At 43.4% G+C, this 24,892-nt stretch overlaps 7 protein-coding genes across 8 annotated transcripts; 1 reads left to right on the top strand and 6 right to left on the bottom strand.

Annotated features, from left to right (window-relative positions):
• Nucleotides 1-517: 517 nt before the first annotated feature.
• On the bottom strand, nucleotides 518-3,346 carry mrpl1 (mitochondrial ribosomal protein L1). The gene is made up of 9 exons (XM_061279243.1): nucleotides 3,223-3,346; nucleotides 2,559-2,655; nucleotides 2,109-2,385; nucleotides 1,889-1,972; nucleotides 1,730-1,801; nucleotides 1,270-1,381; nucleotides 1,080-1,180; nucleotides 929-1,010; nucleotides 518-707 (listed from the first exon to the last, which is right to left on the bottom strand). The coding sequence occupies exons 1-9, from the start codon at nucleotides 3,251-3,253 to the stop codon at nucleotides 601-603; spliced, it is 963 nt and encodes a 320-aa protein (XP_061135227.1). The 5' UTR covers nucleotides 3,254-3,346; the 3' UTR covers nucleotides 518-600.
• Nucleotides 3,347-3,601: 255 nt separating this feature from the next.
• On the bottom strand, nucleotides 3,602-9,811 carry cnot6l (CCR4-NOT transcription complex, subunit 6-like). Of its 2 annotated transcripts, none has more exons than XM_061279134.1 (12): nucleotides 9,656-9,811; nucleotides 7,852-7,973; nucleotides 7,586-7,772; nucleotides 7,352-7,437; nucleotides 7,189-7,278; nucleotides 6,656-6,724; nucleotides 6,405-6,562; nucleotides 5,883-6,037; nucleotides 5,648-5,799; nucleotides 5,302-5,511; nucleotides 4,938-5,161; nucleotides 3,602-4,661 (listed from the first exon to the last, which is right to left on the bottom strand). In XM_061279134.1, exons 2-12 carry the CDS (start codon nucleotides 7,961-7,963, stop codon nucleotides 4,413-4,415), a joined length of 1,692 nt encoding a protein of 563 aa, XP_061135118.1. In that variant the 5' UTR covers nucleotides 7,964-7,973; nucleotides 9,656-9,811; the 3' UTR covers nucleotides 3,602-4,412. The 2 variants fall into 2 exon arrangements, with proteins under 2 accessions (XP_061135118.1, XP_061135120.1); XM_061279136.1 differs by having other exon boundaries at nucleotides 3,602-4,619.
• A 449-nt stretch (nucleotides 9,812-10,260) lies between these two features.
• Nucleotides 10,261-13,268, bottom strand: LOC133154400 (tigger transposable element-derived protein 1-like). The gene is made up of 2 exons (XM_061279096.1): nucleotides 13,070-13,268; nucleotides 10,261-12,687 (listed from the first exon to the last, which is right to left on the bottom strand). The coding sequence occupies exons 1-2, from the start codon at nucleotides 13,113-13,115 to the stop codon at nucleotides 10,439-10,441; spliced, it is 2,295 nt and encodes a 764-aa protein (XP_061135080.1). The 5' UTR covers nucleotides 13,116-13,268; the 3' UTR covers nucleotides 10,261-10,438.
• A 261-nt stretch (nucleotides 13,269-13,529) lies between these two features.
• LOC133154477 (gastrula zinc finger protein XlCGF8.2DB-like) lies at nucleotides 13,530-16,381 on the bottom strand. The gene is made up of 3 exons (XM_061279245.1): nucleotides 16,222-16,381; nucleotides 15,174-15,444; nucleotides 13,530-14,983 (listed from the first exon to the last, which is right to left on the bottom strand). Exons 2-3 carry the CDS (start codon nucleotides 15,208-15,210, stop codon nucleotides 14,070-14,072), a joined length of 951 nt encoding a protein of 316 aa, XP_061135229.1. The 5' UTR covers nucleotides 15,211-15,444; nucleotides 16,222-16,381; the 3' UTR covers nucleotides 13,530-14,069.
• A 220-nt stretch (nucleotides 16,382-16,601) lies between these two features.
• LOC133154460 (gastrula zinc finger protein XlCGF8.2DB-like) lies at nucleotides 16,602-19,107 on the bottom strand. Its single transcript, XM_061279218.1, has 3 exons — nucleotides 18,965-19,107; nucleotides 18,220-18,428; nucleotides 16,602-17,736 (listed from the first exon to the last, which is right to left on the bottom strand). Exons 2-3 carry the CDS (start codon nucleotides 18,254-18,256, stop codon nucleotides 16,652-16,654), a joined length of 1,122 nt encoding a protein of 373 aa, XP_061135202.1. The 5' UTR covers nucleotides 18,257-18,428; nucleotides 18,965-19,107; the 3' UTR covers nucleotides 16,602-16,651.
• A 516-nt stretch (nucleotides 19,108-19,623) lies between these two features.
• On the top strand, nucleotides 19,624-22,505 carry LOC133154423 (zinc finger protein OZF-like). Its single transcript, XM_061279154.1, has 2 exons — nucleotides 19,624-19,768; nucleotides 20,292-22,505. The coding sequence occupies exons 1-2, from the start codon at nucleotides 19,627-19,629 to the stop codon at nucleotides 21,794-21,796; spliced, it is 1,647 nt and encodes a 548-aa protein (XP_061135138.1). The 5' UTR covers nucleotides 19,624-19,626; the 3' UTR covers nucleotides 21,797-22,505.
• LOC133154440 (zinc finger protein 771-like) lies at nucleotides 22,222-24,684 on the bottom strand. Its single transcript, XM_061279186.1, has 3 exons — nucleotides 24,421-24,684; nucleotides 23,659-24,036; nucleotides 22,222-23,577 (listed from the first exon to the last, which is right to left on the bottom strand). The coding sequence occupies exons 1-3, from the start codon at nucleotides 24,596-24,598 to the stop codon at nucleotides 22,781-22,783; spliced, it is 1,353 nt and encodes a 450-aa protein (XP_061135170.1). The 5' UTR covers nucleotides 24,599-24,684; the 3' UTR covers nucleotides 22,222-22,780.
• Between the last annotated feature and the right edge of the window lie 208 nt (nucleotides 24,685-24,892).

The following is a 24,892-nucleotide window of genomic DNA, read 5'->3' as shown; positions in this document are numbered from 1 at the left end:
TCCAGCTCACCAGGTAAATTCACGCGTGCCAAACCACGAGCCGTCCACTGTATTTTTTTAATGCGGATTCAATGAAGAAAATGTATTTGTAAAGTGTATTAAAAGAACAACAACTTTGAAGTAGGTAAGTCTTCAGAAGAAAAAAATCAAATTTCTATTTCTATTGTGTGGTTAAACCTAAATAATTTTATTTTAAGTTTTGACATCTTTAAAAGAACCCCAAACATCTAAACGAGCTTTCTGCCTCTATATTATGTGAAGTGCAGATTTATATTTGAAAATAAAAGAATCCATTTATTCCAGTTTTTTTTTAAACCCAGTTTGCTTTTGCAAGAACTAGGTCATGTTCGATGAATACTCCCACCTGGTGGCCAAATGTGCTACGACATTTGAGACGGCATTTAGGGAGTCCAAAAATGTTGATATTTCAGAAAAAAAACATACACGTATGATGTACTGGATGATTGTGTGGCTGCAAGGCCATTGCGGCAGGGACCTTTTGGTTTCAACTCCCAGATGTGGACGCGACCCATCTCGCGTGATCATGTTTATTCTTGATAATAAGAACAATAATAAGTCGAAAATCTCCACAGGAGGCTGTTATTGCTGTTTGTGGTCTTCAGGTGTTTCTGGTTGAAGACTTTCACTTTTGAACCACACAGCTTCACTGGTCTGACTGGATAGGATGGCACGCTCGATCAGGGGCCCTGAAAAAATTGGAGGAGAGAGAAAAAAAAAAAATCATTCATTATAATAGATTCCAATCAAAACTATGTTTCCAGTGTACAGATTCAGATGTTCAAGCCTCTTTCATATAGTTCTTTTAGGACTCTTCCAATATTCGTGCCGTTTCATAGATGATGTCATGTCACCTCATATTTTGTGAATTTCATCTAAAGCCAACACATCCTGGATTAATAATCGTTACCCATGTCGGCGGGTCGATGTGAGCGGACGTCGGTCAGGATGCTTTGCAGGTTAGCGAGGATTTGCACGGTGGAAAAGTCCAGCTGCAGGGAAAGGGAGAGAAATGGCAATGAAGCTCCGCCCACGGTCACGGTGGCGTAAGGGCGGCATACCGTGGCCACCTGCGTCCAGACGTAGCACTCGCGCTCCACCGTGTACTCGTGACCCGTGCGGAACAGTGACAGCATTTTGGGGATGTTGACGCCAACTGAGCCTGAAGAGGGAAACAACCACAACGCTTGTTAGAAAATTGATGGACGTTTCAGATCTCTCTTTTTTTTTTTTTAAGAAGCTTCAGCGCACCCCTCTTGCTCTTGGGGAATTTCTTTCGCAGTTTGTTTTTCAGCGGCACAAGCTTCTGCAGCATTTCCGGCACGGCCACGTAGAAGTCGGCCACCACCTCGTCGTCTAAGATCTGGAGGAGAAAACAAACAAAAACAAATATTTGGGCATTTATGAAAAACCGTGTTGTTGCTGTGTGAGTTTTGTCTGATTGTTTCTAATTGTGTACGGTTTCATCTCGTTTGGGGTCACAATGTCACGAAACATATTTGGATTTGGCCAAACATATTTTATTCTTAATATTTTCACAGGTTGTTTTCTATTTTTTCCTTATGCAAGTCTATTTTTCTATTCATATGTATGTGATCTTTTCTGTAATGTTTATTTCACCCTACAAAAACAATATTTGGTGTCGTTTTTATCGACTGTACCCTAACATTGTTGGCATTTTGGAGTGGAAAACGCACGGCTTTAAAGTCACCTGCTGAATGAGCTCGCTGCCTCCGACAATCGCAGCTCCGCACTCCCGAGCTACTCTCGCTTGGTTAGCATCCTGTCGTGAGAGCAGTCATGAATGCATTAAAATAAGAAAAGAAAAAAAAATACTTGATTGCAAATGTAGGGCGGGAAAAGAGCTGACCTCGGTAAAAACCAAAACTTTGTTCATATCTTCCTTGAAAGGGTGAGGAAGATGCACTGTGCTTACAAACGGCTCGATCTTTTTCTGGAAGGAAATTGAAATGCAACTTTAGTTTAGTTTATTGTTTAGCACATATTATAGCAATAACAGTGTAAGGAGGGAGATAAAGCCTAGGGCTTGTAAAGACCTCCACTCCTGACAACGTCAGACTTAGGCTCACCTTCTTCTCCAGTTTCATGTCCAGCTTGAGGTCCACGTAGACGGGCTGGTCATGCGGAGTGAAGTCCAAAGCTTGGAAACTCTTAAGCAGTTCTATGGCCTCAGCAGGTTCATAGACGGTCCTGGGGTAGTACCTCAGGATGTAGACGTCGTCCAAAGGCACCCACGCCGTCTTCCCAAAGGGCTTGTGGCGGCCCGAGTCATTCACCACCCTCTTCTCTTTCTTCACCTCTGGCACGGCGGCCGCCTCATCCTTCTTGCCCTTCTTCCAAGCTTGCCTGAGAACATAAATTCAGAAAAGACATTTTTAAGCAGTTGCCTTTTATCGTGTCAAGCGGCACTTTCAGTGTGGAATCACGATAACGTCAATGGAAACTTCCGATGATTTGGGGAGTTTCACATTCTCAGTTAGCATGAAGCGACAGTGTGGTTGACAGTGTGGATAACTCACTTGACGGCAGCTAAAGTTCGAACGGGAATGATGTTGGATGGAAAATTGGAGGAGGAAACGCTGCTGCTGAGTAGCTGCCGCCGACATCCTGCAGCAACTGTGGGTGGGGGTGGGGGGGTGGAAGAAATAAGATTATGGGATTACATTCTGAACGCAAAAATTCAAAAGATACTGGTAATCAATTTCACGATGGGCAACTGCTGATACCATTTAACAGATAGAGGCAAAAAAAAAAACTCCACAAAAGTTTAGGTGCACGTTTGCATTTTTTATTATAAATAAGACACCACTAATAGATTGAAAATGGGAGGTAAATATAAAGTTAACTGAGCTCTTTTTTGGTGCGAAGGAAATAGAGCAAAGCAAACAGACTGCAACGACTATTTAGAGTTTGCAATCAAAAAAAAAAAACGCTAATAATCTTTTAGAAATGCTCGAATACATTTTAATACATGAATTCCACTATTCAGATTTTTAGAAAGCAAATGGAAATCTGGCTGCGCTATGACTACCAAATCCTAAACCTTACTACCAGAATAAAGAGACCAGTTTGTTAAACAACGACAGCACCGATAAGCTCAAAAGTACAATTTATTCAAGCATAATGGAGTTGTAATGAGATACTGACTGTAAAAACGGGAAACAAGTGCAAAAGATACCTGACCTTTGAATACGGTGCGGGCGCCGGCAGCCATCTTGGCAGAACCCGGAGAAAGTCCGGCTGAAACATGACCACGAAAATCGGTTCCGTCCGGCAGCTGGCATCAAAGACCTCCTTGGCACTATTGATAGTATTAACACTAGTCACTTTTCTAAACGCCATTGATTTTCCCGTCATCATTGGTCGTTTGAATGCTTAGTTTTGACACTTGGCGTTCACTCAAAATGAGAGGTTATCTCAATCGACTTTGGTTGTGTGAAAATTGCAATGTCGCGATGTTTGTTATTCGCGCGAGAGTTCTGGAAGTGGGATCAATCAGAATATTGGCCCCGCTCATCATGTCCTCTCCTTCAATCATAAAATGGAATGAATAAACAAATAATTGAACGAATGGACCATTTTATTATTCACACCTTCCCAAAAAAAGACCTAAACAGTCATGTAACTTTATTGACAGAGTACAGCCGCACTTTTTTTTTTTTTTATTCCATATTTTCTACTTTTAAAAAAATTTAAAACTTTGCGTGCTGGTTGAATTTACGTTTTTCCAACAAGGTAGTAAAATGTGAGAATCTTCAGAGTCTTGTTGAATCAATCGCATGGACAGTTCTTAAATATTTCCCAAAATCAGGCATTGTCAAAGTGGCAGTGATTTCTAAAGATAAACAATAACATTTTTCAGATGACAAAAATTTTTCATGCTACGTAGTTTTCATTTCTGATGATGTTGGCGTTGAAATATTCTACCCAATATTCTGCCTTTGAATGCAACACTTCGTATTTGGCCAAAAGTGACAGTACTGCAACTTGAAATGACACACTCAAAAATTGTCATGAAACAACGGAAATGAAGAATATTTGGGCCACACTAAATAAATGAAGAAAAACAGAAAACAAAAGCATGTATATGTCTATCACAATCAAGACACAACTGATTTTGTGTCACGTGGCGAAGACCAACACCATCATTTCAGTGTTTGTTAATGCAAGTACGTTTCAAAAATACTATCGAGGCCACTGTTTAAATTTGACTTCTATGAAGGGGAGAAAAATGAAAATTAAAAAAAAATTTCAGTGTGCAACAACATCAGGCGAAGACTTCTAAAAGAAGATGTCTCGGTATGAAACTGTACAGCGTCCTTTAGGTGGCTGTTAAAAAATAAAGGTGTCTCCTTCCACTTGATTGGGTAGTCCTACCTGTGGACTAGGGGCAGGTGGAGGCCGTTGAGCTGGCACGGCGGCGAGGAGGAGGACGAGGAAGAGGTGGAGGGCGGCTGGGGTCGCAGCTCCAGCTGGGCCAGCAGGGAGAAGTGGTCCGAGGGCACGTGGGGGTGAGGGCACCCAGTCACGTTGTTGTCGGACAACCAGGTGGCGTCAAGCGGACCCAGCACGCCCAGCGCCTTCATGTGTGTGCGCGAAAAGAAGATGTAGTCAATCACGCCCTGAAAAGAGGTAGAGAGGGGGTTCCCGCACAACCAAAGCAAATTAAACCTTTCAAGAATATTTTTAGTATCAATCGAAATGTTTCCCACAAGGCAGCGTTATTATTTCATGCTTTCTCTATCCTGATTACATAATGATCTTAGTCACCTAATTATCGGTATTAATATTGTTAGTTATTATTAAAATGAACAAGTGTAAATCATGAAAAAATGAGAGCATAAAAGTGACGAGTGAAGGAACCCTTCTTTTGCAGAAAGTCGGCGGTCCGCCATTACCTTGAAGTCGTACGTGTAGTTAGTGTAAGGCATGACGTGGCTGTCGTAGGCGCTCTGGAGCCGGAAGCTGTGCGTGACGCTGCCGCCGCTGTTGGCGCCATTGCCGCCATTGACGTTGGCGCCGTTGCTGCAGCTGAAATTGCTGAGGCAGTCGTCATAGCGCAGCTCCTTGAAATCTTTGTGGTTGTCGGCCACGCCGCCGTTGCTCAGGTACTCCACCACGCCTGCAGCGCCGCCCCCAAAAAAAAAGAAAAACGTTAACCTCAGACTCCTCCCAAACTACGCTTCTTTTCACAGCAGCAACAAAAACGCATCTTCATTCCCGCGCAAAAGTTGATTGGATCAGCCTCGGCGGCGTCCCTACCCGAGTCAGGCAGCGAGTTGAGGTCGCCGCAGAGCACGATGGGGATGGCAGCGCCGCCCACCTCACCCGCCGCCGTCTCGGCGATGCTCTTGAGCTCCGAAAGGAACATGACGGTTTGGATCAGCTTGACGTCCGAGTACTCTGGGTCCCAGTGCATGTGGGCGTTGGCCACCAGCACCAGAGCCCTCGCCGGCGACGACGACTTGGCGCCTGGACGCAGAGCAAATCAAAAACAGTCAGCTTCATTCCTGATGCTGTCTTGAGTATCAAAAATGCTAGAATGTATTTGCAAATAAACGCCGTTTGAATCCTACTCTGAAAACAAAGTAATGAAGGTCCTTCTTACCGCCGGAGAACAAGTCCTCGTTGACCTCCAGCAGCACGGCCACGCCGACGTTGTCCTTGGTCATGACCCTGTTGAGCATCACCTCGGAGCCTTCCGAGTTAGCCATTGCCACCTGGTTAAACTCCACCGTGTGTTGCTGGACCAAAGTAAACCTGCGTGCATCGATTGTTTCAACTAAACAAAAACTATCATATGGGGCAGCGCGGTGGCGGTGCTGGTAGGGGGCGGGGCTGACTTCTCCGTCCTGAAGAAGACGGCACAGCCGTCCACGTGCTTCCTCTCCTGTTCCGACACCAGCTTGGCTCGAGATTTGGGGCAAAAGTAGCCGTCGTAGCCTCGCGGCTTCAGCGTCTCCAAGAAGAAGGCGTGGTACTCCTCCGTCTCCACCTCCTGGACAAACAAGAGCCGTGCGCTCCACATTCATCTGTAGCAACTTCTTGCCAATTTTACCCAACGACATTTATGATAGTGACGTGACTTTTTTTTTCCTCAACAAAGAATAGTTTATTGACACATAAATCCCATGGTTTTATATGTCAACTTTTTTTTCTCGTAAGAAACTATAGGATGCCCTCGAAACGCATGTGCAGCCCGCAAAATGACCGACTCAATTTTGGACATTCCAACGCAACTGCGTCCCAAAATGCCACTGATGTGCATCAATTGCGCTCACGCTTGCTTCAGACACTTTGCTTAAGACGCCGTCTTCACACCAAGAAATATCCTTCCTCCCCGGTTGACATTTTCCGGGTCTCACCTGCAGGCTGACAATGTCGGCGTCGCAGCTGTTGATCTCCTCCATGATGCCCTTCTTGCGGTACTCCCAGCTGAGCGCCCACGAGGGGCAGTAGCCGTACAGCTGCCGGGTGGCGTACTTGTCGCACAGCACGTTGTAGCACATGACGGTGAAGGCGGCTGACGCGGGAAAAGGATGGGCGGCAGCATTACGATTAAAACAAAACAGAAAAAAAAATGGCGCAGCTTTGCTTCGAGCGCCACGCATCCAACCTGTGGGGACGGACTGGTCACGTTCTCGCAGGGTGATCCACGGCCTTTGAGGGAGATGCTCCGGATGCACTGCGAACACAGTGGCAAAAGTCAACAAATATGTCATCAGTGCCTGTTTTTATTATTATTATTATTTTATTTTTTTTAAACTGTATTGCAAGTGTTTGCTTTTCATCCAAACTAGTGGATTTTTCATCATGGCTCATGATTGTTTTTTTTTCTCTTTTAAATAGCAGTCAAATATTAATCGAGAACTAATCGATTGTCAAATTAATCGACAACAACGTAGAGAATCGAGTAGTTGTTTAGTGGCACGGTTCAAATACTTTTAATTTTAGCATCTCAACAATAAATGTTCTCCATTTTTTTTTTGTAGACTGTTATCGGACTGATTGTCTTTTGTGTTTCACAAAATGAAGAATATTAAAGGTGAGAGGGCTAAATTTAACATTGTGCTGGTTGCATCAAAATCATTCACTACATCTTGTCCAAGAAACAAAAAGCAAAGAAGGAGAAAGTGAATTTGCAATCACCAGCCAGATTGTCCAGCATGTAGTTTAAAAGCGTGCGTGTTCCGTCGGGCTCTTGGTACAAGTTGAGGATGTCTTGTGACAAAGGGTTTCCTGCAAAAATCAACAACATGCACAGTCAGACAAAAAAAAAAGAAAGAAGGGACTGAGCGAGAGACGCACTGACCTTTCAACCCCAGCGTTTGTAACTGGAAGAGCTTGCCGAGTTCGTAAGGCAGAACTCGTAAAAGGTTGTTGTTTAAAAACAGTTCCCTGAAAAACAAATCAAAGAAATGACAATAAAATGGCCAAACGATGCTTATCAAAACCATAAATATATATTTTTTTCTCCCCCAGAAATATTTTCACACAGGCTGGACACGCAAAATGTCTTAAAGGGGACTTTTCTTGCACGTCCTACCTGAGAGTGACCATGTTGCCCAGCTCCGCAGGCAAACTGCGGAGCTTATTGGAAGACAGGTTCAGGTAGACCAGATGGGGCAGCTTGGCGATGTCGGGCGGGATGCGAGTCAGGTTGTTGTCGTTGACGTGGAGCGCCGTCAGGTGCGTCAGCGTCCACAGCGAGCTGCTCAAACTCCGTACTCGCCCTGACCGGCAAATTGCATTTGAACATTGGAACGGCAGTCACCATTACTTTCACGTTGTATTTGAACATGTCACCAATACCGGATATCTCCAGCTCGGCCCACTGAGACTTCTTCCCATTAGCTGCCTCCTCAGCTGACATGATGGTGTAACATCGGCGAGAATCCGGAGGATCATATTTGTCCTTTGGCATACCGCTCAATCTGTTCAGGGAGGGGAAAAAAAAAAAAAAAGTACTATACAAACAAATATGCTGACAACAGGATCATATAAAAATTAGGTCCGTTTCCAACTTTCCATTGGCTTAGACGTTTTGACGTCGAAAGAAATAATGGGGAAACAAAAATCAGACTACCCCCTCCGTCGTAACCTAACATGGCACGTCTTTCTTTATGAACCAAAAAGTAGCCTGTTGTGTAACAAATTAAGGAACAAACACACGGGCACTTTAGTGTCGCATCTTCACAGTCAAAACGGTACATTCTATTCTTTTGATCATATCATCAAAGAGTGTTCTAAACCAGGACGTACCTTGCTAGCTACAGTTGTGACAACAATACACAAAAGTGTCACAAAGTGTGTGCCATTTTTTTCCCCTCATTTTTGTTTGTCATCTTCAAAATGAAACATGCACAGTGGGTAACATGAGGCGTCATACTGCTTGCTAATACCTAAATTGGATGTTTTGGGTTGATCACTTTAATCAACCAACTCCACAATTAAAAGAATAGTACGTCACGTTCATCAAGCAGTAATGATTTGGGACGAAGAGATTTACGATGACGCTTGAACTGCCTTTTCGCTCGTTCGTGAACCCTGTGGAGGCTTTTTGCGTGTTTTGAAGTGTTCTTAGTATTGAGTATTGTTTGTGCCTTCTTGGTTTTATATTGTGTCGTTTACTTGTATGTCTATGGTGTCATATGTCTCGTCACCGTGGGATAGAGAAAACGTAATTTCGGTTTCTTTGTGTCTTGACATGTGAAGAGATTGACAATAAAGCTGACTTTGACTTTGAAGGAGCTGTGTGGCGGACCTCGCCATCATTTACCTTATTTAGGCCTCTCACCATCACTTATTTTCTCTCTCCTTTTGTTACTGCATATTGTCTTTGTTCCTTTGCCTTTGATGACTTTTAGTCACAGTTATGTTTTTTTTCTTGTGGTGCGGTTTTTCATAATAATCATAATAATATCCTCTCATTCCTCCACTCCCATGGACCAATCGAGCAACATCAACAAAAAAAACTTTGCTAACACCAAGTTTGGTGTCCCGCTCAGGGTTCATCATTTCATAACAACAAAAATAACATTAGGCCACGTGGTTACATAGTTCGAGTAGTGCATGGGATCACGTAGCTTGCCAAAGCCAGGAGGTTATCTGGAGGTGACAAGTTTGCAGAAAGTCTTACGTAACCAGTTGACACACGCGCGCACTAACGCGCACGCGCCACACCACAATAATCAGACAGTATTTGGAAAAGAGGTAGTACTCAATCACTAAAGGAAAAAGATGAGATGGAAACTATGCAGCGTGTCTGTCAACAGCGGCAACAGCTGAGGGACGCATGCACGCGTACGTGAATGCGCACGAGGATCCAAACATAGCTACCAACCATGTGACCACCAGCTGTCACTCACCTGGCAAGGCAGGTACATCCACGCCCTCCATGCCTGACTATTTAATTCCACGCGTGGGGAAAACGGCGAAGGGTAAAATACATGGGATTAACCCAAGGTAGACATTTTTCATTTGTAAAACAACTCAAGCAGTCAGCCATGAAAGGGCAACACAAACCCACCGACATGTGAGAGTGCTGTGCGGGTATCAGGACCGCGTTGACAATGTGGCGCAGTAAAGCGAACAAGCGCCACCGGGTAAATTTTACCTTCATTCGTGGGCCGTGAAAGGTGAAGTTCTGACGGGAGGGTGGGGGGTAGTGTTCGGTAGCGACACGCGGACGCGACTGCTGTCGATGGGACTAGAATCGACCACAGCTGAGCTTGAACGTCTCCGCACTAACGGGGAGGGGGAAATAAACGTCACTTCCGGCTCTTTTCCGCTTGTTTATACGCATGCGCGAGGTGGTTAATTTGCTTTGTTAAAGCTTGTGCTTGTGTTCAAAAACCGTAAAGCTTTATGACAGGCATGTCCAAAATCCTCACAGCGCCACAAAAGGTTATCTAAGTTTATTTTGCACATGTTGGCCTCATGTAGCACAGGTGTAAGTGGTGTCAAACTCAAGACCCGGGGGCCAGATACGGCCCGTCACATCATTTTATATGGCCCGCGAGGAAAAATTGTGCATCAAATTCGTGTGTCATTATTAGAATTGCAAATTGTCTTCACTTTTAATAATATATATATTTTTAAATATTTGACTAGTTTTCACTCGTCTGATTGTGAAACGAGTTATCAGTTTGTTTTGTAGCTTTTACTGTATATAATGAGGTGCTCATACATTTATTTGGGTTGACAGTCATAATGGCCCTCCGAAAGAAGCTATGACTACAATGCGGCCCGCAAATAAAATGAGGAACTACACTGTAGGTGTTAAAAAAAAAAAAAGAACAAAGACAGACAAAGCAGCTAATATGCCTGCCTTTTTTTTCTTTAATGTATTAAACCAAGTTTCTCACTTCATCTTCCTTTGATGAATTCTCTTGGTTAGTTAGTAGCTTTTGATTTGTTCCCTCTGCAGCTCAAGAAGTTCCTCAGTGCTGAGTTCTTTGTGGTGATCTTCCACCTGCTCCTCCACCAGCTCTTCAACATCTTGCCTGTCAACCTCCAAGCCCATAGATCTGCCAATGGACACAATTTCATCCACCACGGCCTCCTCCTCAAAGTCAAGGCCGTCCAAGCCTCTCCCTTCTGCATAAGATGGCCAAAGTTTCTTCCAAGCAGATTGCAACGTGCGATGAGAAATCTCCCTCCAGACCTCGTCGATGATGTGGATGGAGTGAAAAATGTTGAAGTGGTCCCTCCAAAAATTGGTCAGGGCAAGATCGGTGCCCTTTGTGACCTGAAAACATCTGGAGAAAAGTGCCTTGGTATACAATTTCCTGAAATGAGTGACGACCTGCTGACCCATGGGCTGAAGCAAAAGAGTCGTGTTGGATGGCAGCGATTGGACTTTTATGAAGTTGTATTCAATGTCCAGGTCTTCTTCCAAACTGGGAGGATGAGCAGGCGCTTTGTCCAGTACGAGGAGACATTTGAGGGGCAAAGCGTTCTCCTCAAGATACGTCTTGACAGCCGGCGCAAAGACTTGAGTCACCCACTCGGTGAAAAAAAGGCGCGTGACCCTAATTTTGGGATTTGCTCTCCACATGACGGGCAGCTCGGCCTTCACCACGCGGTTGCTCTTAAATGCGCGAGGATTTTCCGAGTGGTAGACTAAAAGCGGCTTGAGTTGACAATCGCCGCTGGCGTTGGAACAGAGCAAAAGCTTCAACTTGTCCTTCATGGGCTTATGCCCCGGCCGCGCCTTCTCCTCTTTGGTCAGGGACGTCCTTCTGGGCATTTTTCTCCAAAACAAGCCCGCTTGGCCTAAACTAAAAACTTGATTGGGGAGGTAGCCTTCACTCGTCACAAACCTTTCAAACTGTGCTGCAAATTTCTCAGCGGCCTTTTGGTTTAAACCGGCGACATCCTGGTTGTGGTGAACGCTTCGGATTCCGCTCCGCTTGATGAAATTATCAAACCAGCCTCGACTGGCTTTGAACTTGTCGCATTGGACGCGACTGGCGACCAAGTCGCTGTGCAACTGCTTTGCCTTTTCAATGACGGCAGCGGCCCTCACGCCGTCGCCGGCGAGCTCTTTGACGTTGACCCACAGGAGCAGTAGTTTCTCCACCTCTTCGAGAATTTGCGGCCGTTGCTTTGTCAAAAGAGTCACTCCTTTAGCCACGTCGGCTGCCTTTATTGACGCTTTGTTTTTAAGAATTGTACAAACGGTGGATTTGGCCAAACCAAACTGCGTTGCCAGATCGCAAACGCGCACGCCGCTTTCATGTTCAGCTATTATTTCCTTCTTCTGTTCCACAGTCAAACGAACGGACCTCTTAATCATTTTCACTTGCGTCGGGGACGTGCTCGGGGCGAAGGCGCCGCCGGAATTATCTGACTCGCTCTGCGAACGTTCACAATGCGCGAGGGACGTCGCGGCCGAGCATTCTGCATTTGTCTGGTGACTGTTGACCCAGTCGAGCACCGCGGGTGACCTCACGCGTGGATCATCCGAAACAATGTTAACGGGGTCGTTTGTAAGAAGCGCCCCGAGAGCGGGGTCGCTCGTCAACACGGGCGTCGCTGCGTTTGGCTTTTGAATAAAGCCTTTTCCCCAGACGGAACAACGAGCGGCTCTCGCTTCCGAATGCATCAGCGTGTGTTTGATTAAAGCGTGCTTATGCAGGAACCCTTTAAAACAAGCCGAGCAACGAAGTATTTCTCCCGTGTGCGTTCTCGTGTGTCTCGTCAAATGCTTTTCCCGAAGAAATCTTTGACTGCAAACGGTGCATCGGAAACGTTTGGCTTTGCTCCGTTTAAGGTGGCAACTTTGCTTGGAGTTAAAAGTCGGGTCCGTTTTCCAGCATTCAGAGTCGGAATCGCTTGTCACTTGGATGTCGTCACTGTCTGACAGTGGAGCCAAGAGGCTGTCGGGAGGCGCTCCATCTGTTTCTGTCGTCACGTGATGACGCCATGAGCGCTCTGGTGGATCGCCATCATCCTTTTCACTCTTCACGGTCTCACCGGTCCGTGGAAACTTGCTGACGTCAGCCTCCAACACTTCCACTTTAATGTAAGGAGACTGCCCATCCTCCTCTTCCTCGTGGGAAAGCCATGAATCCTCTTCCTCATCTTTAATGATGAGCTGCTGAGGGGAGACCTCCTCCTGGTGACCAATCAGCTGCTGGATGTCTGCAGGGCACAAGCATTTCCATTATAATTCTTATATTTAAGGGGGGTGTATATATATATATATATATATATATATATATATATATATATATATATATATATATATATATATATATATATATGAATAAACTTTGTGAAAGAAACATCTCACTGTTTGGACCAACGAGGACAACCACTATCTTAACTAAGTGACTATTTTAACTCGTGTTGAAAAATGCCGTCTGTGTAACGTTTTTTTTCTGCACTGACAAAAAAAAAAAAAATCCGCTCATCCACGCGTTTGCTTTTGTCTCCAATCGCATAGCTGATATTTTGTGATCAATAATGTAAATGGTAAAAGAGCACTGGGCAGAACCTTTGGGGCACATTTTGAGATTCTCACCTTCCGTTCGTCTTTGGTGGTGGTGGTTTTCTTCGTTTGTCGCCATTGTATGGTTAAACAGTCATAAACTGTTTGGGATTTTCTTTTCTTCCTCCCACCAATATATTGAACTGTTTTTTGCGTCGTTTTTGTGTTGTTTTCGACACCTTGCTAACGACCGCCTTCTTCTTCTTCGATGGTGTTTTCACGACAACTATTGCTCGGCTGCCATCTGGTGGCGGCTTTGGAGACGCTCCCTTCTGCTGTATGGTAATAAACCGGACACTGATATTACAATACTATGAATTATGACTAAGTAACGTGCATCATAGGTTGCTTTTTTTTAAGTAAAGAGAAATAAATGTCAGGCCATGGCAAAAAAAAAAAAAATCCTTTGAACAAAAGAAAAGGACAAGCTGAACACTAGAGCTCAAAGCAACATGAGGTTATTAACAATAATATATCTAAAAAGGCTAAAGGGTGGATGGATGCTTCTATAAAGACATTTATTGTATAAAGTTTTCAATAAAAGAACTAAAAAAAAAAATGTCTCACTGTAATAAATAAAAGACTTCGTGTCTAGTGACTCAAAATAGTTTTCTTTGACCAAATTTGGTAAATGGTTATGTCAGTGCTTCTCAATTATTTTCTGTTACGCCCCCCCCTAGCAAGAAGAAAACTATTCGCGCCCCCCCTCCCCACCGTGACTATCCTAACTTGTCTTGTAAATCGTAAAATGTTGCACTGTCGCAAACGTGACAGAAGTAACAATGAGAGCGCCACTGCCCCCTGCTGTAGTAAACGCGCAATTACACTTTATTCTAGTACTGCCAAAAGAAAAGCCTGTTCCCCAGGGTCACACGCGCCCCCCCAGGAATAGCACCGCGCCCCCCAAGGGGGGCGCGCCCCACTATTTGAGAAGCACTGGGTTATGTGAATTATTATAAAACAAAGTAAAATATTCAGTTCACACATTGAGCAACTCATCACTTTTGAGCCATGACAAGCAACAGGAAAACATTTATTTGCTTTCTGTGTTGTGTTTGCGCATGTGCTCAGTTAAACTGGCCCGATGACCATAACTTTCTCCACACACCGAGCATGTAAAGGGTATCCCCCCTGTATGTGTTCTCATGTGCGTCAGCACATGTTCCTTCCGAGAGAACATTTTACCACAATCTGAGCAGCGGAAGGGTTTTTCTCCTGTGTGTTTTCTCATATGCGTTACCATATTTTCTTTCTGAGAGAATGTTTTGCCACAAGTTGAGCACCGAAAGGGTTTTTCTCCTGTGTGTGTTCTCATATGTAATTCTATACTTCCCTTTTGCGAGAATGTTTTACTGCAAACCGAGCAACTAAAGGGTTTCTCTCCAGTGTGGACTCTTGTGTGCCTCAGCATTGGTCCTTTTTGAGAAAATTCCTTCCCACAAAATGAGCAACTAAAGGGTTTTTCTCCCGTGTGTGTTCTCATGTGTGTTATTAAAGTTTGTTTTGTGGCAAAACGTTTACTGCAAACAGAGCAGGTAACACGTTTTTTACACGTTTGAGAAGTTTCTTCGACGCCGCCACTCGTCTCGTTTTCAGAGCCTTTCGATTGTTTGCCGTCACTTTCACAGTCGGTGTCCCTCCCCAAAGGTTCTTGTGTCTCGTTAATGTCTGACAGTGGTCCCGAGACGTCGTCTGATGGCGCACCTCCCCTCGGGCCGTGAGGGTGAAGCTGGGACCACTCGTCTGGTTCGTCTTCATCGTCTTCTTTTTTCACAGAGGCAACAATCAGAGGCAACTTGCTGACATCGGTCTCTTGCTCTTCCTCCTTAATGTGGAACTGAACCTTTTGTTCTTTTATGCGGAGGGGCATTGGCTCCTCCTGTTCATCTTTAACGTGTGGTGGATGAGGGGGAGGTTCTTCCTGACAACCAATCAGCGGCTGGATGTCTGCAGGACAACACCAACGTAATTTAGACCATCAGAGCCAAAGCATGTGATTTTTTTTTTTAAAGGAGGCATTTTTAAATATATTGGTTGCTAGCCTAAGTACAGACTATTTGTTTGTGGACCACTCGTCCTATTTGCTAAAAAAATAAATAAAGGAGAATGACAAAAAAAAAAAGACATTTGTTGATACCTTCACTGTCTGCATTGCTTCTCAGAGGTTTGTCCATGTCTTCACCGACTGTGATGATAAAGCAGTGTGACCGCTCAGGTGATTTGCCTTGGTTGTCGTCACCCTCCAGAGACACCAGTCAGTGGTGACTTGCCCACATCCGACTGCTTCTTCCTCTTTAACGTGCGAAGGCTCTGGAGTATCCCGGGATGAGAAGTTCTTCCTTGAGATGAAGCAGTGTCTGCAGATCACATCTCCATTTTGTTTCCCTAGCAACTGATCTACCGTGGATCTTTTGATTACAAGAAATGGAAATTAAAAATAGAGATATGCTTGACTATTGAATATTAATGTTTTTTAATCAAAAACCGGGCAAGTCTTTAAGTGGCTGCACTACTTTGTCACAGGTTAAATATATGTCGTTATTAAACGCCATACCGTGAAACAAGATCCGTCCATCCTCCAATTGCCTTGTATTGGTTTAGGTCAATTCTGGGCGCGTTTTTTCAAAATTGTATATTGTGCAGCTCACATCCCCGTGTAGACGTTTAAAAAACCACCTGACCTAATATTCATTTAAATTCTAAACATGGCTTCAAACAGAGAAACAATAATAATAAAAAGTTGGAGTCGAAAATTGCAACCCGTTCGGAAAGCACTTTTTAAAAGTATGTCGTTTAAACATCTATGGTCTATTTATTGTGAGGACAGTCTCAGTTTCACAAACTATATTTGACTGTTGTGTTTCTGTCGACAAAATATAGTTGTAACTTTTTTTCCAACGTGGGTGGCAATATGGCGCCCTCTCCTGTCATGGTTCAGGTTTTCTACGGTTTCGTGCAGGCCTCTCCTTAAACACACATTCTTCTCTTCAAGTCTCAACTTCAAACGGGAACGACCAAACATGGAAGACAATTCCCCGGTACGACACATCAAAAGAACAATGACTCCAACTACAAATCTAAATAAAACCAATGACATTTTTACATTCTCTTCGTTGTTAGCATTAAGCCAGCATCCATACACGTCAAAATTACTAGCGGAATAATAATAAGACAAGTGGACCCACCAAAACTGTTGCGGTTTCCTAAAATCCAGTTTTTGTTGATAAACAAGCAAGAATTTGTAACTTTGATGTCCTAAATTCATTCTTTTTTCCGCACATTTCCTTTTTGCATGTAGGTTGTGTGCGCATGCGCAGTGTTTTACCAGCGCAGGCCATACGGCACCGGCGTAAATCTTAAAGAGACAGCATTTTTTTTTTTTTTTTTTTTGTCCCAAGGCTTTAATATTTCCATATAATTATCACATTGTTCTTGTAATATTGCAAATCATTATGGGCACAACATTCGTGATATCACATAGACTTGGCAAAATGTGATATTTTATACTACTACTTTACCGACCACAACAAATGTTTACATTCTGAGAAGAAAATGAAATCCCATGTTGTTATCGTCAGTCTTTAATAACACAGATGACTTCACCCGATTCGACATTCATGGTTCCTCAGTGTTGTGTTTCCGCATGTGTTGAGTCAAACCAGCACTATGAGCATAGCTTTCACCACACACGACGCAACTAAAGGGTTTTTCTCCCGTGTGGGTTCTCGTGTGTGATACCAGATGTGGCTTTTTAGAGAAGACTTTGCCACAAGTTGAGCAACTAAAGGGTTTAAGGCCTGTGTGTCCCGTCATGTGTGACTCCATGCTTCCTTTTTGAGTGAATGCTTTACCGCAAACTGAGCAACTAAAAGGTTTTTCTCCCGTGTGTGTTCTCATGTGCGTCATCATGTTTTCTTTTTGGGAGAACGTTTTACCACAAGTGGAGCAAATAAAGGGCTTTTCTCCTGTGTGCGTTCTCATGTGCGACTGCATGCTTCCTTTCTGAGAGAAGGTTTTATTGCAAACCGAGCAACTGAAAGGTTTTTCTCCTGTGTGTATCCTCGTGTGTCTCAGCATTGGTCCACTTCGAGCAAATTCTTTACCACAAAATGAGCAACTGTAGGGTTTCTCTCCTGTGTGTATTCTCACGTGCGTTTCCAAAGTTTGTTTTGTAACGCAGCTTTTGCCGCACACTGAGCAACAAAAGGGTGTCTCTCCCGTGTGGGTTCTCATGTGCGTTAGCATACTTTGTTTTCTGGAGAACGCTGCGCCACAAACGGAGCAACTAAAGGGTTTTTCCCCCGTATGTGTTCTCATGTGTCGATTCAATGTTGATTTTTTAGTGTAACTTTTACTGCAAACTGAGCAGGTAACACGTTTTTCGTGTCTTTGTAACATTTTTTCGTTGCCAAGAGTTGTCTCCGTTTTAGAGTGTTTTGACAGTTTGTCGTCACCTGCACAGTCTGCATTGCTCCTCAAAGGTTCTTCTATGTTGTCACAGTCTGACAGTGGAGTAAAGTGGTCATCTGATGGTGGCCCTCCACGTTGGTTCCAACTTGGACTGCGATGTTGAATGTGTGACCGCTCGGGTCGTTCGTTGTTGTCTTCGCTTTTCACCGAGACCCCAGTCAGTGGCGATTTGCTTATAGCGGCCTCCTCCTTTTCCTCTTTAATGGGGACGGACGACTGCGCAGGACGTTCTATCGGACGACCAACCAGGACATGTCGCAAAAAAGACAAACGCAGTTTCCATAAGGATTTCCCAACTTTTTTTTCGCCAGAGCATATGTTTATCATTGTAAAACAAATAAACCTCAAACAAGAAGCGTATATACTGAAATCATGATGATACCGTCTCAACCGCTAAGAATAAAAACGATTCATGTCGTCAGTGATACTTGCAGAAGTTGAACCTAAATAAGGACTTTCAAACCAAATTGGGCAATATCTTGCAGGACTCCTGGTGATTTCTATGGTTCCGAGTCTCTGGTTTAGCTCACACAAGGTTCACTGCCCATAAGTGATGTTTCTGAACATAGAGTGGCTTCCACAACTAAAAGAGCAATAAAGTGATTTTCTCCTCTATGTGTTTAATACCTTTACCTTTAACTGAGCAAGTAATATGGTATTTATGTATGGGGTTTCCTTGTTGCCATGGCAGCATTTTGATTGTTTGCTGTCACCTTTACATTCTGTGCTGCTCCTCGAAGGTTCTTCCATGTTGAGTGTTTGTCCGGTGGTGGTCCTCTACTTGGAATTGGAAGCCGTGACACCTTGGGTTGTTTGTCCTTTCTCTTCTTTACTCTCCACGGCAATTTGATGACATCATTAGCCTCCTCCACTTCCTCTTTAAAGTGGGAGAGCTCTGGAGCCTCTTGATCACCACCACCACCTGAAAATATGAAAAGTACTTATTTGTTGTTGGTGAAAATTATTAAGAGTCGGGAATACAATTGTTTCAACCACCCGTGCCCACGTAAAACCACACCTTGTATATAGATTCGTCCCAAAAAGCCACAAATAAAAGCGCTTCCAAGTTTGTTTAATCTTCAGCAGCATTAACTTGTCAGGGTTGCTGCAAACAGCATTGCAACGTTCGGACTACATATGCAAGCAAAATCAAAGGATAAAAATGATCTAGTAAGAATTAAATTTGTTGATGTACATCGAATTAACAAATATTGACACTTAATTCAGCCTCGTCGCCACAGTTACGTTAGCATTAGCTATCATACGCGAACGATAAAGGAAAATTATAATGCAATATATTTTTTCTTTTATATTCTATTGTATTATGGAGTTATCATTTTTCTGTATTTTTATTTTTTTCTTGTATTTCTTTAATGTTCGAAATAAACGTTTTAAAAAAAAAAAAACAAAAACGTAAACATTACAAACACAATTAGAATAGGACTAGCAGATACCCACCAAAACTCTTGTGGATCTTGTTAGCATCCTATTAGAGAAACAGAACTTCAATCACTCGCTGGGAAATTGATCATTGTTCCATTTTTCCTCGAGTTTTATCTGGTTTCGTCCGTTGATGCATGTCGGCTTGCGCATGCGCATTGTCACACAAGGGCGGGACAAACGGCTCGTCTTGGTGTTGCAAACTGTAATATTTCATTACCGCCATCTATTGATTGCAACAATTACTGCTTTTCACAAAAAAAAAAAAAGATTGCGTTTTGCACATATTTTGTTCAGTTTGGTTGCCCTTAAAATTAAGCACTTGTTACATACTTGTACTACAAATGTCAGATGATTGTATCTTTGACTTGTTTTCTTAGATTTCCGACAAGTGGTTTCTGTTTCTTTAAATCCATCAAAACAAAGTCTCGAAAAAAAAAAAACTTGTTTGCTAGCCCAATTTTCCACCGCAATATGAACTATACACCAAATTAAGCTTTACTTTCTGTTTTTTGTTTTCATTTTTGTTACCGGGGTCGTTAAAATCGCAAGGCACTGGAGAGTCAAAATATATTTAAAAAAACAAACACTTTTAGGCACTTTTGGGTATCAACTAAATATCGCCACAAGGTGGTGCTCGTGCAGCGTCAAGATGTTTTATTCCACCACTGAAGAATAAAATGCGGAAGTTGGTGTCGCCTCGAGTGGACGAAGCGGTGAAATCCTCCAACTACATGAAAATGTCAAAAATGGAACTTTGTCCTGCAAGAGAGGACAAGGAGAGTCAACGTGAAACTGATTTTTCTTCTCAAATTCTCCAAGGTCTGGTTGCTAATCTTCTCCTAACATATTTAAGAACTAAAAACTTAAGATTTTTGTGATTCTGGTACGAGCGTTCGCGATAATAGATGCGATTTATCAAATCAAAAATACGTGTATCGTCAAAGATGGATTTGCACGAGACTGGCATTATCAAATAAATATTTTAAAAGATAATTCTACTTAAATCATTTAAAGATGATTCTAGTGACTACAATTGTTATGACTAAAATCTCGTCATATCAATTATTTTCAACTGAATATCAAGAATGTTATATATCTATACAACTGGTGAAATTCTGCCAACTTCTGTTTTATAATTATGTCATTAATCATTTTTAATTACTTTTGTAAAATGGATGGATAAATAACACCAAAGTAGTAAAATGTTGTGACTTAAAAAATGCATAGCAAGCAAATTAAGAGACACAAGCAACCACACCAGCTGCAGGTCAATCGTTCAATTTACATCACATTGATGATTTTGTTTGAAAGTCCTGCCATGTGTTCTTTGTGTGTTCTCCAGATGTCCAGCAGCCGATTGGGTACCAAGAGGAATCTATGCCCCCACATGTTAAGGAGGAAGCACAAGATCCTTTGCCCTGCCAGATTAAAGTGGAAGAGGAGGGGGGCAATGTAACAAAGTTACCACCGACTGTTGTCATTGTGAAGAGTGAATACGACAAAAGAGTCAAAGAAAAACTGCCCGAGTTATCGCAGCTTCTCGGCAGCAGCTCACCACAATGCGTGACAACAGTAGAACTTCCATCTCAACAGCAGTGGGGGAGCTCCAGCTCGGAGTGGAAGAAGCTGCAGCCGTTCCACATGAAGGAGGAAGAGGAAAAGGCTGACGTCAGCAACTTGCCACTGACTTGTGTCGACGTGAAGAAAGAAGATGACATAGACGAACCTCTGGAGTGCACAGAAATTCATCATCGCGGTCCAAGTGGACGACCGCCGCTAGACAACCTCTTAGCGCCGCTGTCAGAAAGTGATGACATTGAAGAACCTCGGCGGAGCATCCCAGACACGGAAGGTGACGACATGCAGTTGAAAACTTCTGAAAGAGCGGCGAGGAACAAGACGTCAGAAACGCGTAGAAAACATTGCACCTGCTCAGTTTGTGGTAAAGGAGTTGCTAATAAAACAAAATTGCTCAGACACATGAGGACACACACAGGGAAAAAAGCCTTCAGTTGCTCACATTGTGGTAAAGAATTTTCTCAAAAGGGATCACTGGTGGAACACGTGAGAATACACACAGGAGAGAAACCCTTCAAATGCACAGCGTGCAGTAAAACGTTCTCGCAAAAAGGAAGTATGCAAGCACACATGAGAATGCACACGGGAGAAAAACCTTTTAAGTGCTCACATTGCGGTAAAGAATTTGCTCAGAAGGGAACGATGCTCGGACACGTGCGTCTACACACGGGAGAAAAACCTTTCAGTTGCTCATTTTGCAGTCGAACATTCTGCCAGAAAGGAAGTATGCTATCACACATGAGAAAACACACGGGGGAAAAACCTTTCAGTTGCTCCACTTGTGGCCGAACCTTCTCTCATAGAGCGGCGATGGCGACACACATGAGAAGACACACGGGAGAAAAACCCTACAGTTGCTCGACTTGTGGCAAAATCTTCTCCCAGAAGCAACATCTGGTATCGCACACGAGAACGCACACGGGAGAGAAACCTTATAGTTGCTCCACTTGTGGTAAAATGTTCTCTCAAAAGCCACATCTGGCAACACACATGCGAACACACACGGGGGAAAAACGGTTCAATTGCTCTGTTTGTGGCAAATCATTCTCTCAAAAAGGTGGGATGCAATCACACATGAGTAAACACACGGAAGAAAAACTCTACAGTTGCTCAATTTGTGGTCAAACATTCTCTCAAATGAACCATGTGGTCACACACATGAGCATTCACACGGGAAGACCCTTGAGTTGCCCAGCATGTGGTGAAAGCTATGCTCACAAGGGCAGTTTGATTGAACACATGCGAAAACACAGCACAGAAACGGAATAAGAAGTCATGAGATGAAAACATGCAGTATCATTTTCTTCAATGTGTACTCAACATGTAAATAGCATGTACGGTTCAAAAGGCATTAAAAACATTCATCTTTCACTGCAAGCCACTCTTGTGTATTCTTTTCTAATCAATCTATCTATCTAAGAATATGGCGGCTAGGTGATGTCACAGTGTTTTCCTACATACAGTAGAGACTCCAGTTATTCAATGTATTCAAGTTGTGTTGTCACCTGTCCCGGATTTTGTCCCGCATTTTCACGGTTCAAATAAAATGGTTCACGCAAAACAAATATATTCGAGAAAGTGACAGGCACCAAAATAACATACACTATGGCACTTGAAATTTGAGGATTACAAAAGTTTTACACCCTGAATTATCCTGCCACTAACAGACATTGATTTTGGATTCATGACAGTAGTCTTTTATCAATCAAACCTTTTTATTGTTTTTTGTCAACATGGAAATGACATTTTCTTCGGTCAGCATTTTGTTTCGAACATTAACATTGCTTTGACATTTTGTTTGGAATATGACAGTATTATTGCATTTGGCTTGCCCATCCGTGAGAAATCAACATTTGATTTATTAATATATTTGTGGCCCTTCAGGATTTGCAATAGACCTAATGTGCACAAAAAAAAAATCTCAACGTTATTACATGATAAACCTTTTGGTACAGATTTTAGCGAGTGTTGTGAAAGTTGACAGACACGATTTGCTTTTAGTTTAACACCTGTGCTCGAGGACTTTCAACAAGCTACATGCTAAGCTACCAGATGAAAACATGACTAATAATGTAAGATTGTTTAAAAATACAAAGCAACTATTAGACGTGTGGACAAGGCGCGAGCAAATAGAATACAAGGACAAATTGGATCAATCTTTCACAGGCCGCGTAAAAAGTTCATAAAATTCAATAAAAACAAAAGCTGGTCTGCTTTGAATATTGTGCTTTTGTGGGGACTCCTGTCAAAGATTTATTCAGCTTTTTTGTGTATCTGCATATGTCTGGTCATATTGGACCTTTGAGCAAAGCTTCCGCCACAAACTGAGCAACTAAAGGGTTTTTCTCCCGTGTGAACTCTCATGTGTTTATCCAGACTTTCTTTCCGGGAAAAGGTCGCTCTGCAAAAGGAGCAACTAAAGGGTTTTTCTCCCGTGTGCCTTCGCATGTGTTTTTTCATACTTTGTTTGACAGAAAATGTTGCGCTGCAAATTGAGCATCGGAAGGGTTTTTCTCCCGTGTGCGTTCGCATGTGTAATTCCACATGTTCCTTTCGAGAAAATGTCTTTCCACAAACCGAGCAACAAAAGGATTTTTCTCCTGTATGGGTTTTCGTGTGTCTCATCCAATGTGACTTACAAGTAAAACGTTTACCGCAAACCGAGCAGCTGAAATGCTCTTTAAGCGTGGGACGCTTCTTGCGTTTCCGAGAACCTTTCTTGTCAGGGCCTTGCGATCCTTTGTCGTCGCTTTCGCAGTCAGTGTCGCTTCTCAAAGCTTCTCCGTTATCGTCGCTGTCTGACATTGGCGCTAAGAGATTGCCTTGCGGCAATCCGCCACGGCGGTCTTCGCCTGGACTGCGACCATGAAGTTGCGACCACTCGGGTGCTTCGTCTTCACTTTTCACAGCGACGCCGGTCAGTGGCAACTTACAGACGTCAGCCTCCTCTTCAAAGTGGGGGTGTTGTAGATGCTCCAGCTCCAAACCGGACAGCCCCCACAGCGGCTGAGAGGGAAGTTCCTCCTGATCGCCAATCAGCTGCTGCAGGTCTGCAGGACACACGCAACACAAAGATGATACTTGTGTAATTCCTTAGCAGAGTGAAACTTTAGTCAATTTGTCATCATCACCTTCGCAATTTGTCCCGCTCCCCAAAGGTTCCTCCAGGGGGTGACCATCTGACAGTAGAGTTAAGAGATTGTCTGGTAGTGGTCTTCCACGCAGACTGCCATGATGAAGCTGCGACCATTCAGGTGGATCAACTCCCTCGTTGTCACTCTCCGCGGAGGTTGCCCTGCTGATACCGGCCTCCTCCTCCTCCTCTTGCTGCGACCATTCAGGTGGTTCAACTCCCTCGTTGTCACTCTCCGCGGAGGTTGCCCCGCTGATACCGGCCTCCTCCTCCTCCTCTTTAATGTGAGGGAACTGGGGATACTCGTGCTCCAAACTAGAGCTCCTCCACTTTACGTCGGAAAGTTCATCCTGACGACCAAGCAGCTGCTCAACGTCTGCAAGACACAACATAGATCGAATTTGACACAATGTGTGTGGTATAAAGTCAGACTGCTAAGCTTCCGAATTCCAAAACTGATTAAAAAGGTTGACTCCAAGATGGCTGCCATGCGTATGTTGTACTTGCTAGTTCAAATGAACACATAGCAAATAAAGTTTGGGGTCACCCAGAGATTTTAATGTTTTCCGTGAAAACTAACATTACTGCGCAATGGTTTTCAAGGGTCTTCAAATCATCCATTGACATTTTTAACACAATTAGCAAACACATTATCACAATGGAGGGATCGTTTGCTGGAAATGGGGCTTTACACACTAATCTATATATTGCATTAAAAAAAGACATTTGGAAATGCCAAGTAGAAATTGAGTGGACAAACCTTCGACACGTACGACAATTTGTGCCTTGCAAACAGCTTCCAGTTGCCGTCGATGACGCTCTGTCTCCTCCCTCGCTCGACAAAGTTGCTCTTTGTACGACGCCATGGTTGTTTCAAAAAGCACGTAGATGTCATCGGCGGCCGCAATCAATCGCTCCCTTACCAACTCTTTCAACATTTTGGTGTTGTTCTCAACCAAACAAGAATTGTCGCTCTGCTGAAGCGAGGAGTATTATGCTATGCTAGTCTGAGCCCTTCTCTTCTTCGAAATAGCTTTGCATAGACGTCCAAATAGACACCGCCCTCAGCTGGCGAACTACAGTACTGCTTCCATACGGAGATGCTTCCGACACATTCTGTCAAATCTGCAAGCCAATATTTTTTAATAAATAAATATAATCAAATAAATAGATAAAAGGAAAATAAATAGAAAAGACACTCGTGTCGTAAAATGATGGAAATGACTCGCATC

This window comes from Syngnathus typhle, linkage group LG5, assembly GCF_033458585.1.
Source record: "Syngnathus typhle isolate RoL2023-S1 ecotype Sweden linkage group LG5, RoL_Styp_1.0, whole genome shotgun sequence".
NCBI lineage: Eukaryota > Metazoa > Chordata > Actinopteri > Syngnathiformes > Syngnathidae > Syngnathus > Syngnathus typhle.
The sequence above is the reverse complement of the archived record's forward strand: the minus strand, read 5'-3'. Positions and strand labels throughout refer to the sequence as shown.

Excerpts from the sequence above, each read along its gene's own strand:
- mrpl1 (XM_061279243.1), bottom strand. The coding sequence starts at position 3,253 with ATGGCTGCCGGCGCCCGCACCGTATTCAAAG. Across the intron at positions 1,382-1,729 it reads GCAGCGAGCTCATTCAGCAG|ATCTTAGACGACGAGGTGGT; the intron begins GTGACTTTAAAG and ends TTTCTCCTCCAG. Across the intron at positions 1,011-1,079 it reads TCTGGACGCAGGTGGCCACG|CTGGACTTTTCCACCGTGCA; the intron begins GTATGCCGCCCT and ends CTTTCCCTGCAG.
- cnot6l (XM_061279134.1), bottom strand. The coding sequence starts at position 7,963 with ATGCCAAAGGACAAATATGATCCTCCGGATTCTCGCCGATGTTACACC. Across the intron at positions 6,563-6,655 it reads TGACCAGTCCGTCCCCACAG|CCGCCTTCACCGTCATGTGC; the intron begins GTTGGATGCGTG and ends TTCCCGCGTCAG. Across the intron at positions 5,800-5,882 it reads GTCTTCTTCAGGACGGAGAA|GTTTACTTTGGTCCAGCAAC; the intron begins GTCAGCCCCGCC and ends CGATGCACGCAG.
- LOC133154400 (XM_061279096.1), bottom strand. The coding sequence starts at position 13,115 with ATGGCGACAAACGAAGAAAACCACCACCACCAAAGACGAACGGAAG. Across the intron at positions 12,688-13,069 it reads CCACCAAAGACGAACGGAAG|ACATCCAGCAGCTGATTGGT; the intron begins GTGAGAATCTCA and ends TGTGCCCTGCAG.
- LOC133154477 (XM_061279245.1), bottom strand. The coding sequence starts at position 15,210 with ATGGACAAACCTCTGAGAAGCAATGCAGACAGTGAAG. Across the intron at positions 14,984-15,173 it reads AAGCAATGCAGACAGTGAAG|ACATCCAGCCGCTGATTGGT; the intron begins GTATCAACAAAT and ends GTTGTCCTGCAG.
- LOC133154460 (XM_061279218.1), bottom strand. The coding sequence starts at position 18,256 with ATGGAAGAACCTTCGAGGAGCAGCACAGAATGTAAAG. Across the intron at positions 17,737-18,219 it reads GAGCAGCACAGAATGTAAAG|AACGTCCTGCGCAGTCGTCC; the intron begins GTGACAGCAAAC and ends GTCGTCCGATAG.
- LOC133154423 (XM_061279154.1), top strand. The coding sequence starts at position 19,627 with ATGCGGAAGTTGGTGTCGCCTCGAGTGGACGAAGCGGTGAAATCCTCC. Across the intron at positions 19,769-20,291 it reads TTCTTCTCAAATTCTCCAAG|ATGTCCAGCAGCCGATTGGG; the intron begins GTCTGGTTGCTA and ends TGTGTTCTCCAG.
- LOC133154440 (XM_061279186.1), bottom strand. The coding sequence starts at position 24,598 with ATGTTGAAAGAGTTGGTAAGGGAGCGATTGATTGCGGCCGCCGATGAC. Across the intron at positions 24,037-24,420 it reads AATTGTCGTACGTGTCGAAG|ACGTTGAGCAGCTGCTTGGT; the intron begins GTTTGTCCACTC and ends TGTGTCTTGCAG. Across the intron at positions 23,578-23,658 it reads GAGCGGGACAAATTGCGAAG|ACCTGCAGCAGCTGATTGGC; the intron begins GTGATGATGACA and ends TGTGTCCTGCAG.